At 38.5% G+C, this 14,320-nt stretch overlaps 1 protein-coding gene across 1 annotated transcript in view; it reads left to right on the plus strand.

Moving 5' to 3' along the window:
* Positions 1 to 2,237: 2,237 nt before the first annotated feature.
* Positions 2,238 to 14,320, plus strand: part of LOC124721214 (probable serine/threonine-protein kinase DDB_G0282963) — a 141,201-nt gene continuing 129,118 nt past the window's right edge. Inside the window, exon 1 of the mRNA XM_047246064.1 lies at positions 2,238 to 2,654. Coding sequence (XP_047102020.1) covers positions 2,314 to 2,654 — 341 coding nt within the window. The 5' untranslated portion in view covers positions 2,238 to 2,313. The remainder of the gene's footprint in view (positions 2,655 to 14,320) is intronic.

A 14,320-nucleotide genomic window follows, 5' to 3' on the forward strand; every position in this document is an offset into this window, starting at 1 on the left:
AAACACAACTTCAGGATTCATTTTCAGAACAAGTTGATCACGAAGGAACACACTCTTTAACTCAGGATGAAGGTAATACTTCCGAAAAGCTATGAAAATGGGTAGAGAAAAAGTGTCGAAAAAAACAGATCCAATTTATGATCTAATAGAACTGGAGAAAGCTAAGAAGCTATGAGTTCCAAGAATAAAACGTGGAAGAGTGTGATGAAGACTATTTCCTTCTCATAAGTTTATTGCTACATTTACATGCCATACCACAGCTCATGAAATTAATCACCAGAGTTAAATTCCAGCAGGTCTTAATTGAAAATCTGACTACATGTCAACTATACCCACACTCATTTCATGGTTCATCACACACTACTACCACCTCATAAAGTCCGTCAGGCTCAGAACACTTGACATACATCAGTATTTGTGATGCTGAGGACCATCAAAATTCAGGAACAGTACTTGCATTATATCAACTAGAAAATTCTGGCTCATACGATGTCACACATTTCTTGGATGTGACCCAGTGAGGAATATCAATTGAGTGATTGCATAAATCTAAGGCTGCCGATGATTTGCGAGCAAATTCAGTTGAATAATTCTATTCTGGTCATATTAGTATTTTACCAGGCTTAATGTTAGATGCTCTCAGATACAAGCAACTTCAATTGTTTGAACTTAGTATTACATAGTATGAGTCAAAAGAGTTAATGTGTGGTTAAAGCTCGCCTCTCTTCTGCTGAAATGCATTTCCTGAAATTGGATTGCTTTCCAATATCCCCGTGAATTATCTTTAGTACATAAGAGAATATTTCTCTCTCTTCATTCTCATATACTCATAAAATTTTCCCGATTGTTCTAGCAACTGAAGGAAGAGTTTATGGTATTTGCCATGTTCTTCCCAAGACTGATTTAACTCATTTACATGCATTCTGTGTCGATCCAAGAACAAAACCCAGAATGCAGGATTCGTCTCTAAACACAGAAGCGTTGTGGGAGCCATCCCGCCAAAAACTGTCGAAGGAGATCGGACGCATTGTACCAAACTGTCGGCCGATGTTATCGTGTTACCTCTGTCGACGGCCTCTGACGACCGTTGTCCGAGTCACTCCGACCGCAGCCTAACGCATACGTTACTGCACGTGATATTTACAGGTCTTACGCGGTTACAGCGACCGTGTCCAGCGGTCAGCGAGTTACTACTTGAGACCACTTTACTACTACGTATCTACGTATTTAAATAGACTCTCGATAATATACGACAATGTTAAGGAATTTATTGGGTACCTTTTCACTGACTGACTCACTACACATACATGCGACACATCTTCCGAAAGACGAAAACGAATTCCCTAACTGTTTTTCGCTGTCGTGTTTATATGTTCAAGTCCAAAGCGGATTTGCTTGCCCATTTAAATATGGCGCCTGAAAAACAGCTGTTGCAGTTTCTGATGTCAGCACAATCGCTGTTTCTCTTCAACTAGACGAGGTGTAAACAGACGAAAATTTCTAAAAATAAGATGAAACCTGACAGCTAAGGCACGTTTCAAAACCGGTTGCGTTTACATAGGAGCAACAGTCGATTGCAGAATTGGAAAACCGGCGACCAGAAGCGGGTTTCCAGAACCGATTTTGAAGTGTTTACATGTCCACCGAGAAGTGGTATTGGGGAATCGGTCTACGAAATGCGGTTTTGGAAGCCCCACGTAAACAAGGTGCATGACCACTCAGAAGTGGTATTGCGAAATCGGTTTACGAAATCCGGTTTTGGGGACCACATGTAACCGGGGTGACTGATTTCCCGTCAACTAAGTTCAACATTGAGCTCGGTTACTCCCTTGATTTCTGGTCAGCATTTTGACATAACGAAATCAGTTACCGAAAAGGTTTTGTAATTGGTTATCATTTTGGGATCCACATTAAAGACAATTATTTATGTTTTAAATTTGAGACAAATAATAGTTGTTTTTTTTTTAATTTCCCAAAGCAAGTAAACGTCACAGCTTTTGAAGTCTCAAGTCAGTGAATGATAGCACAATAGTCCATCACTAGATGTTTCGAACGGATAATTTTAAATTGTCAAAACTTTTAGATTTTGATTGCTGTTTCACTCCCAATAGCGAGATTTTCGTCAGAAACCACGGTAAAACATCTTCAAAGTAAAGCCATGCTACAGTGCGATTAACGCTGTGGAATATCTTCCGCGTAGCTTCATGCCAGTCAAACACTAACAAGTTGCACAGCTGATTGATATGACAAAATGGTTGGCTGGCCTCGGTGGGGTGTTGGAAAAGTTTGTCATCAAAAACCTTGACTGGAAAAATGGATGGCCCAACTACACAAATAATGGCCACAGAAAATCATGACGCCGTTAGAGACATCAAATGTGAGCTTGACAACGAACTGGAGCAAAAAGAAGTTGGGTCGCAATATGTCATCGGAGGCAGCGGTGGATCTAGTGCCAGATATTCAGAAGCTAACGGGGATACGTCAAATGACAGTTGTGCCAGAATATCTAACAGTGTCCATGGTAATAATCATGGTAGTGACGGTATCTCACACAGTCATCCAGATAGTTCAAACTCTTTTGGTGATACGTTAAACACAAGTGGCCTTGACAGTACTACTCTCAAGTTAAAGGAAATCATAGAAGACACAATCAGGTATGACTTTCAGTGACATTGTTTGGTTTGGCAATGTTTCTTATTAGCAAGCTAATCCCTTTCGTTTACTTTTTCATTTTTGCATGTTTGTTTAAAGTGTGGATTGAAACAGAAATGAAGAATCCATAATTTATTAGTCCAATGCACTTTTACTGCAGATAGATTTATTTGTGACATATTATTTATTTAGTAAATATTATCGGTATTTGTTTATTATTTATGTTTGTAAACAATCTCTGCCTTGTGAAAAATCACAAAACTAAATAACCACCTGTAATACATTCACATTAAGAGAAATTTATGACTCCACTACGTATTTCTCCATTAATTTTATTCACTTTTAGTATGTGAACGTGTTGGCAAACTCTTTCTTAACTTTATAATCCCTGGTTTGTTTCTTAAGGAACGTAATTTGTATTGTAATGTATGTACAGTGCAGTAATTGCTTTATATCATGCAGGTGCTTAGTGTAGGGTTTAAAAAATTTGAATTTTGTAATTGGTTTCTGTTCTCCACATCCGTTTATCTCCCTTGAGATTAAATATTTTACATCAGAACACGAGAGAAACTTTGATGGTGATTGTATTGTCTGTGGTGTTAGTACATTATTTGTTAAAAGTAACAAAATAAGCGTGAATAATTGTAATATTTCCGATAATCATTTTGGACCCACCCTTCTTTTAGATTCTTTAGTGCTTCATCCTAATCCTAGCCATTTGTTTTCTGACATTTAGCTCTTCTGGTTCCTTTTCTCGTCCAGTGAATTACTTTTCCACAAGGATCTGTGTGTGAAATTCGAACATATCTGTGGTGATGATACTGTAAGCTGCTTACCTTCCAGTAGGTAGCAGTTTTCAAGCATTTATGTTCTATATCTTGGTTCTAATACGTCGTTTTTTTACATATTCAGAACAGTCCTGCAATGCATTATGTTGTTTCTTTATGACTTCATGCCATCCCTGAATAATATTGTTGTTATACAGTGTTGTTAATGAAAGCTCTTGTGTTGCGTCATTTATTGGAAATGAAAGATTTTGGGTCCTAAGGAGTAACACTGTAACTGTATAGCACTGGACTTGTATCTGTTGAATACTGGAATGATCCTGCTCAATAAATTGCATCTTATTTTATTTCCCATCATTGTGTAATGGTGAAAGTACTCTATCTGTTATATGCTGTGGACAGGAAATTGAAGTTTAAATTTTCTAGTGAAGGGGATAGTGGTACAAGGCAGAGACGTTGGACTCAAATTTGTGTGCATGGTGGTTCAAATCATCTGAGCACCCAGATTTAGGTTGTCAGTTGTTTCCCCAAGTTGCGTACAATGTGCACCAAGATGGTTTTGGATAGTGCAGATTTCCCTCACCAAGCTAAACTCGTGTCACGTCTCTCATGACGTCATTGTCTGAACTTTAAACCTAGATATTATTCCTCCTCTTCTTTTTTTCTTTTTATAAACTTTCCTTACATTGTTTTGTAATTGAGTATAAAATGTTACTGAATGGCATCAGGTAACCTGAAAACACCTTGCACCATTTCTTACAAAAAATAAGAATAATAATAGTAATGTAGTTTGGGTCATTGTGGAATAGTGAGAAGGGACAGAGCAGTGAGCAGCAGCAGTTATCTCAGATGAGAAGGAATTGAATTAGGTATTAATAAGCCTATTTTTATTATTTTTTGTTTCACAATTTTAATTCTAATGTTAGTTACGTGTAAAATATACTGTTATTGTTTTATGCAGAAACAAAATTTGAAGCTATAAGAATGACTAACTGGGGTACAGTATGGTGCCTCGTAATATGCACACATGCGGTTTTCAGTTAATGTTTGGTAGTGGTTCCCCTTTCAAGTGTGGTGTTGCCCAGTGTCTAGGGTAAGTTGAAAGATGACAATCAGTCTGATGGTTGACAAAGTGAGAGAGTATGAACAAGAAATAGGGTCTGTAGTAACAGATTGATCTGTAGTGTAGCCGAAGATCTATACAACTCACTTATTCATTACGAATAATTCAAATGTGGAAAGATAAATTCAGAAAAGCTGTGTTAAATAATAGACAAATCTCTGACAGCTATAGTTTTCATGTATCTCGCATAAACAAAAATTGTCTGTGTAGAACGAGGCACTATGTAACTCTTATCCTGTTTTATGTTTAGTAAGACAATAGGGAAGTATGAAAACTGATTATGTAACCCAGTTGACTTGATAATGCGAACAACTTACAAAGTTGCCAGATCTCCAAAATATGTGTAATTTTATATAGTAAACTATTCTGCTCTTGTTGTTAATCTTTTAATTGCTTTTAGCATGGATGAAATACCAATGTTATAAATTATTTTCGTACACTTGAATGATTCACAACAATTTTAAGTGATTTGTAGCAATTTGTAGAAAATTACAGGCAATAAAAAGATACACATCAGTTTATGATTCATGAAGATGTGTGTTAAATGCTGGGCAGGATAATATTGTGAAATTCTGAGTATCAAGTAACAGAGCTACCATAACGTACACTAAGTCTGTTCAATTCAGGCACTAAAAGCACATACAGAATGGGGAGAATATTGGTGAACTAATAAAAGTCTCTAGACTGAACAAAACAGTTTGGTTTTACATGAAACCAGGAAAGATGCAGGTGGAATATTAAAAGAAGGCAACTACAAAATATGAAAAAAGTATTAATTCTGTTTTGTACGGGACACAAAATAATGATCAACTGAACCTACCGATACTGGGTGTTGACTTCATCCCGTAACATAATGATGGTGTGGCTTATGAAGTCATACATTCACAAACAGAAAGAAAGCAGAATATTGACAATATTCCCTTTGCATCTGTAGGCCTATTACTTTTTTTATGTTTTGTTGACTATCTGATCTCTAGCATAGCTTGAGGAATGGATTAGTATGGAAAAAGACAGTTCGATGGTGAGCTGGTGAAGGCAGTGAATGTGAATATGAAGTCTTAGCTGTGATGACATACTGATTTGTAGCATAGCCTGAGGTCTAGGGTAGGTGGTAAGGTGTCAATGTGGTTGTGAGTTGGCAAATTGATTTCAGTATCTTAAAATTGATTCCTAAATCAGTCTAATTGGATGGTGTATATTAAGCAGTCAGCTGTGAGGTTGGTCTGAATGCTGTAGTCCTTTACTAGACTTGCAGTTATTAAACACCAAAATATCGTTGTCTGCATTTAACTTTTGAGATGACCAGACATGTTATTTCTCGACCTCGACCTACAATAACATGAAATTTTTCAAATGTATAAAATATTGACATTGAAATGTAAAGCCATCCATTTGCTGCACTGCTTATGAGACTCAAATAGAGGTAAAAACCACATAAAGTGGCAAAATATCTTATAACCATGTGTTGGCTGAACTTGAAACCTTTGGTAAGTATCCTAACAACAGCACTGTCAGTAAAACATGTGACCATTGTGGTTGAAAATAATTTCAGGAAATTATCGCGGGAGTTGGATAAGTTTATCTGGGTGGGATCTAGTTGTTAACCACATCTCTCAAGTTTTAAACCAAGGTGTGTGTTGGATTGCTACAAGTATAACAATAGTTTAAAATTGGGAATGTAAGAATTTACTTTTCAAGATTGAGAAAATTTTGAGTACTACAAGTGGCCCACATTTTGCTTATAACTGATAAATGCAAAATACTATCACCATCGAAGCTCAACAAAGAGGAAGATTTAAGATGATGATGCTGCAGTTGGGAGGGAAAATTCAGTATGTAGCTGTAATCAGTGAACTCAGAGAGATAGGTCTTTATAAATATCCAGCGTTAATTATCTTTTGCACACTTTTATATGTAATTTGTTGTTCGCTTACTCTCTGTATATGTATTGGCAACTTCTTAAAATCATGTTGGCACTATTTGGAAAGTTGCATTTAACACTATCAAACTACATTTAAATTTAATTGAATTCAATTACTTTTTGTTTCTGTCTCTCTGTATTTGACAAATTTTCTTGTTTTATTTTGTGTTTGCACTCTGTAGTATATAAAAGTATATTTATAGCATGTAAAAAAAGCTTTGGAGTACATGCAATACATACGCTTACAGTTAAACTTGATTAGTTGCTGAGCATAGTTTGACTCAGTGATTTACTGTACATAATATTGTGCTGAAATTAGATGCTATTGCTGTTCTCTGCTGTAGATGATGTTTTTGTCAAATAAAGAAAAATCAGTTGGCAAAATCTCAGATGCCCATAAAGAGAATATTATGAAATTCTGGACATCAAGTAACAGTGTGAGCCAACAAAACATAAATAAGCCTGATGGATTCAGACATTAACACAGCTTTGCAGAAGTGGATGCTGAATGTGTATACTGTTGGTGCATTGGTAAAGACCATTATCAGAACAACATTTAACTGTACATAAGACCAAGAAAGATCAGAAGAGATGTGAAGAAAATGTAGTTGCCAAATTTGAAAAATTATGGTGCAAATAAGCTCTTCTATAAATACAATGATGATTTACCCAAAGTAGAACAGGGCTGTTAGCCGGATTAAAAACTAATGGGGTCTGGCATGCCGGCCACTGTGCATGTGGATTGTAGATGCCTTTTACCATTCATGTAGGCAATTTCTGAGCAGGATCTATATTTTCAAATCAGATTAGTAGTGCACTAACTATTAATTACAGCCTACTCTCACAAATGGCGTCCATTGTGTTATGATGTAATTTCTGATGGAAAATCGTGAGACATATGGAGGCAGTCTTGATAGTGTAGCATAAAATGAGAAAACTGGGTCCCTAAGCAGATGGGATATTAATGTATCCTAGACATATTTAACCACACCTGCAAATCAGTAGTCTGGCACATATGGCTAGGGAGGTACCAGGTAATTTATAGCAAGATTTAATGTGTATTAACTGCTAGTTATTTCACTTGATTTTTTTGGGTTGGTTGTCCATATTGTTAGATATTTAGAATATGACCTAAGAAAATTAGTTCTCCCATGGAATGGCAGTTTCAGTAAATGAAGAGGAAAAGTTTGTTTTTCACACCTTTCATTCTTGATTGCATTCTCAAAGTTAATGTACTGATTGATTTGAGAACTGTTGGCAGTATTTGTGTTCGATACATTGCTCTTTTCCTCCATGTACCCCATTCATTTACTGAGCTAAAGACATACTTTCATACTCTTTTTGCAGTTTCTACGTTTTCTGATGTTGTCGTCGTCTGTTGTTTATTCATTAAATTCGTGTTGTCATGGCAATAAAAATTGTACAGCACTTCACTTTTGACCCACCTGTTCAGTGAGTTGTCCTGACAGGATTACTGGTATTGAATAGTGTCTTTTGTTGGTAGCAGAGTCATTCAAAGTTTCTCTAGATTTCTAGAGTTTCTCTAGATTTGACACCTTTAGAAGAATATGCATTGTCTTAACTTCTTGTATTGCACGAGTCTTTGTATGATACCATATTCGCAAGCTCAGAGTATCTATTTGTACAGTAATCAAAATGTCCTGGGTTCATTCCCAGCCACTGCTTAAAATTAGAATAAAAATCAGCACCAGTGGCAGCAAAACACTCCCAGTACAATGAGTCAGCCTTGTTCTGAGAATGTGAGGGCGGAGGAGCGTGTAAAGTTTCAGAGCAGCTTCTTCCTCTTCAGGTGGAAAACTGCCACTAAAAGGCAATCGGCAGTGTGACCTTAAGAAATTAGCACAGTCAGAATATTGTAATGAACTGCAGGAAGGCCTGCAGAGAATTAATGAATGGTGTAGGGTCTGACAGTTGATCTTGGATGTAAATAAATCTACGTTTACATATGTACTCTACAAGCCACCATATGGTGTGTGGCGGAGGGCACCCTGTACCTCTACTAGTCATCTCCATGTCTGTTCCACTCGCAAATAGTGAGAGGAGAAAACGACTGTCTATACGCCTCCGCATGAGCCCTAATTTCTTGTATCATAACTTCATGATGCATGTGGTGAAATGTATGTTGGCAGCAGTAGAATCATTCTGCAGTCAGATTCAAATGCTGGTTCTCTGAATTTTCTCAGTAGTGTTCCTTGAATAGAACACTGCCTTACCCCCAGGGATTCACATTTGAATTCCTGAAATGCCTCCATGACACTTGCATGTAGTTTAGATCTACTGGCAAAAAATCTACCAGCTCGCCTCTTGAGTTGCTTCAATCTGACCTGGTATGGATCCCAAACAGTCAAATGGTACTCAAGAATAGGTCGCACTAGAGACCTTCCACTCACATAAAAAACAAAGGACCCCAATAAACTTTGGGACAGTGTTGCAAATTGCGAGCTCTGCTTGTATTCCATGTTTGAGGTGAGCAGCTTTCACCATCTCTGCCTGCTGCCTGTGTGAACTGACAACGGCCTCAGAACCCATGTGACAGGTGTCATTGGTGCCAATGAGAGCCACAACTTGCAGACAACTGCATCCCACACACTTGATAGCCACAGGCAAGGACACCTCCATGTCTTGGATGAAGGAGTTTATGGCCCCCACCTTGGATTAGGTCCCCATGGCAGACGTTCTGAGGGAACATTGCCTTTCTTTCCAGCCGTGAATGCTGTTTTCCTAAGGGGCTCCATAATGCAAATAATGTTGGAGCTCTTGATAACTAACAAACCCCTATCCACGTGTGCCTGCTCCGAGCCTGCTGAAGAAAAAGCTACCTGTTCACTCACAGGACAGATAGGTGAGGCCACACGGCCAACCTCCACATTGGCCTTCTGCCTTGAGCGATGTGAACATGTTACCACCAATCACTCGCCCCACAGAGAGGGTGGATCCACCATATCAGGTAAACTAGGAGGTGCCTTGGAAGCAGAACCCACGGGCGAGATAAGTGACACCTGGGATTTCCCATGCAATGCTCCAGGTTCTCTGCCACCACTACACCCTGAGCCAGCATCCTGAAGGTGGCTGACCATAGACAAAAGAGCATTCTGCTGTTTGGGTAGTGTGGCCAGTTCCCCCCTGCATCTGCACACTGTGTGCACATATCCTACCAATGCTAGCAAGACTAACTGAAGACATAAACTATAAAAGTGGACAGAAACCTAGATATGTGACTTGCTACCCTCCTGATGTGTCACCAATGGATGCAGATGCCTTAATGAGCTAGATAGCTGGCTGTTCAGAAGACATGAAAACTGTGCTACAGCCTCTTAAATAGAAAAACACCCACAATATTTAAGAAATATACTATGAGGAAAACACAGCAAAAGATAAATACATAACTTGCCACTCCGGAGGTGGGGCCTGAAATGTAATGTATTGCACACTCATAGGAGAACAGATACACTACCATGCAGTTAAACTGTTGGCAACAAGTCACAGTAAACAATAACTCCCATAAACATCTACATCTGTACTCCATAAGCCACCTTGCTTAGTGTGGCGGAGAGTACAGGGTGTCCCACTGAAACCTCCCTGATTTCAAAGACCCAGGGGGAAAAAAACACAGTAGATAAGACAATGAAAAATGCACCTCATTGTAGAGCATCTCGAAGACTTTATTTATTTATCATCAGTACACCTGTACATGTGAACCATTTGTAGCACGAAGAATATCGAGTCTCTATTCAATTTCTTGCCAAGTTCTGTGTAACATTTCTTCTGTTATTGTTGCAATCGCATTAGCGATGTTGCAATGTAGGAGTATAGTCCACTTTGGTCGCATACGTGCGGTCCTTCACGAATCCCCATATGAAGAAATCAAGCAGGGTAATGTCAGGTGAATGTGGTGGCCAGGCAATGAGTCCTCCACGTCCGATCCAACAATTGGGAAATTTCCTATCCAGGAACTTGCAAACAGCCATTGACCCATGTGGCGGAGCTCCATCTTGTTGAAAAATGATGTTGGGTTGCAAGTCTAGTATGTGAGGGTACACAAACTGCTCCAACATGTCCAGATACACTGACCCATTCATTGTTTGTTCTGCTAAGAAGACCGGTCCAACAGTCCTGTCGTGCATTAACCCGCACCAGTCATTTAGTTTAGGGATATCACGAACATGTTCAATGACGACGTGCAGATTTTGCGAACCCCAAATCCGAACATTATGCCTATTAATCCTTCGTGATAGATGAAAGGTTGCCTTATCTGAGAATAAACATCTTTCCAGGAAGCTGGCATCCATATCAGTAGGCTGCAGCATATCCGCAGCAAATTGTTGTTGGTGTGGTTTGACGTTCGGCATCAGATGTTGCAGAATTTGCACTTTGTAGGCACATGTACGAAGACACTGGTGAACTACATGATGCAATGTTGATCGAGGTACATCAGATGGCCTAGATACTTGAATTGACTTGCGTGGACTTCTGAGAAACGTTTGTCTGATGTCCTCCACTGTTTCTTCTGAAACTCTATAACGTGCACCACCAGAATGTTTCAGAACACTTCCTGTTGCCAGAAACTTCCTATACCAGTCCTTAATTGTTTTCACATCAGGTGGATCACATTCATATACACAACGATAATTTCTTTGCACAGTAATCGCCTATTTTGTTTATGCACTGCACTGCTGTGGAGTTGCCATTTTCACTTCATGTGACCATGCTGCAATACATTACATTTCAGGCCCCATCTGTTGGCTGATGCACACCTCCGGAGTGGGAAGTTACGTATTTATCTTTTGCTGTGTTTTCCTCATAGTATATTTCTTAAATATCGTGGGTGTTTTTCTATGTAAGTGGCGGGGGGTATGCCCTCATCGCATATTCCACTTTGGGGGCCTCCAGCTGCTCCGTGGATGGGGCACTTTGCCTGCCTTTCTTCCTCTCCTCCCTTTCTGCCTTGTTCCTTTTTCTAGGCTTTGTTGACCTTCGGTAGACCTTGGGGTTTTCTTACCTTGGGTTCCGCACACTAGTCCCTTCTTTGATGTGTGGTTTTGTTCACTTGCTTGTTCCAGGTAGGAAGAACCTGTGGCCTTGTAGTTCAGTCCCTTTAATCATTAAACCGACTGACCAACCAACCAACCAACACTTAAATCCTTCAGCATAACAGTAACAGACCACACACAAGCACTGTTACATCTGCAACAATTCGACACCTTTGGTTCACTGTCATCAGTCATTCTCCATATGGTCCTGACCTGACCCCATCCAATTTTCATCTATTTACAGAAGTTAAAGAACACCTTAGAGGACTTCACTCTGATAGTGATAAGCAGTGATGGAGGTTGTGACTCTGTCAGCAAAATGAAACATTGTACAGTGACAGTATCAACAAATTGGTCTCTCATTTGGAGAAATGTGTTCATTACCAGAGTGACTGTTAAGAAATAATTACGTAGACATGAAGAATAAAGATGTAGAATATCAATAATGTTTATTTTATTTAAAATGCTTTAAAGAGTTTTCACACAAAGAATTTGGAGGCATTACTTTTCATGAGGTCCTCGTACATGTAAAAGTCAAGTATGAAATAAGGGGAAAGATGGGGATGATTTTGTTGGTGTTAGACCTGTTCCCTTTTTGCTTTTCTCTGGATTTTAAATTGAATTTTAGAGTTCAGTTTCTTGCTTTAACATAGAGCTGTACATACATACATCTTTTATTGTAATAAACATTGTAACATATTTTTGAATGATGTTAGACGTTTTGCATGGTGCATTACTCAGTTATGTTCATAGGCAGTATGAGATACCATGATGTGACTGAATTTCGAAACTGCATCTAGTCTTGATGGATATAGACCGTAGATTTCTTGATGTCATCCATTTTGTTATTATTTATGGTCAGTACAGCTATGTAGACTGTCTTTGAAAGGAGTTTCAAAGATTGCACTACTTTTCTCAGCCTCAAAGTGTCCATAATCAAGTCAGTAATATTCATGTTGTGTGTAATGCAATGCCAATTTTCAACTGAAAATGTCATCTCACTGTATTTTGAGATAGTGAGAGCCCTTTTTCAGGTGTCTAGGGATGACTTTACCGTACAAATCATTGTTTAGACAGCTTCTTCTATAGGATGTAGACCACCATGACCTCTAGTCTGTAAAAGAATCCACCTTCATTTGAAAAATGGAAAACTGGTAATTTTTCAAGGGTGTTTTACGAGTTCAGCAACATCATTCACTAAAGTGTCTTCCCTCTTCCTTCACATTCCTTCTAATTATCCCCAAATCCCAATCATTCAGCATGAACAAGTAGCCTCTAATGCAAAAAATAGCTTTAATGTCAGTGAACCTTTTGATCTTGCACATCACCACAGTCATCCTAACCAGAGTATTGTTTTTGTTCTGGCCCACACAATTGACCCCTAACATGTATAAAATTTTTATTTCTTTATCAGTCGTATTTTCAGTGGCAATTCAACTTGAGCCCTGTCCTCTCTCATCTTCATGGTAGATGAAAAATTGGCATTTCCCATGAAGGTAGGTTATGCACACTGAAAACATTCACAGTAAGTTGTCCCAAGTATGAGGTGAGGTGCCCTCAACACAAATGCAAGGTAGAGAGATGCCAGTGAAGTCAATACAGATTTCAACATGTCCCGGACTACTTCCCTGTCTGCAGTAAATAGAAAATTGAAGCTGTTGCAAGACTCTCGTTATCATGCAAAAAGGTTTCCTTTTTGTGGTAAACAACAGACTGATCCTCTCAGAACCATAATTATCAAAAAATAGAAATTTATAAATTTCGGACGAGTTGCCTTTCTGCAGTAAGCAAGTCATATACAGGGTGTAGACAAACATATGGAAACATCAAAAACAAAACACATCACCATGCCTAATATGGTGTACAAAACCATTGACATTCAACAAAACTGCTTTCAGTCATCTCAGAATTGATAAATACTGGTCCTATTTGGTTTTAGGGGACTCTTGTACCATTCTCTCTTCAAAATAGTGGTGAGTTGAGGTAATGATGATGGAGGTAGATAGTGATCATGCACCCCTCTACATTCATATGATTTATCAACCTAGAAAAAGCATTTTACAAAGTAAAATGGTGCAAGATTTTCTAAATTAGGGGTGAACTAGAAGTCAGATATAGGAAAAGATGGATAATATACAAATATACTAAGAGGAATCAATGAGAGTGGAAGACAAAGAAGGAAGTGCTCTGATTACAATGGGTGTAAGACAGGGATGTAGTCTTTCAACTACTGGTCAGCCTCTATAAACATTGAAGAAGCAGTGATGGAAATAGAAGAAAGTTTCAAATGTGGGATTGAAATTTAAGGGAAAGGATGTCAATGATAAGATCTGCTGGTAACATAGCTATCCTCAATGGAAGTGGAGAAGAATTGCAGGACCTGTTGAATGGAATGAATAGTGGAACGGGTACGGAATAGGAACTGAGAGTAAATTGAAGAAACACTGAAGTATTGAAGAGTAGCAGAAATGAGATTAGCAATAAACTTATCATCAAAACTGACAACCACAAAGTAAATGAAGTTAAGGAATTCTGCTACCTTTGAAGCAAAATAACACATTACGAACAAAGCGAAGAGGATATAAAAAGCAAGCTAGCACAGGCAAAGAGGGCATTCCTGGCCAAAAGAAGCCTACTGATATCAGACATAGGCCTTAATTTGAGGAAAAAATTCTGAGACTGTATGTTTGAGCACAGCATTGTATAGTAGCAAATCCTGGACTGTGGGAAAACAGGAAAAGGAAAGAATCAAAGCATTTGAGATATGGTGCTGTAGAAGGATATTAAA

This window comes from Schistocerca piceifrons, chromosome X (genome assembly GCF_021461385.2).
Source record: "Schistocerca piceifrons isolate TAMUIC-IGC-003096 chromosome X, iqSchPice1.1, whole genome shotgun sequence".
Taxonomy (NCBI): domain Eukaryota; kingdom Metazoa; phylum Arthropoda; class Insecta; order Orthoptera; family Acrididae; genus Schistocerca; species Schistocerca piceifrons.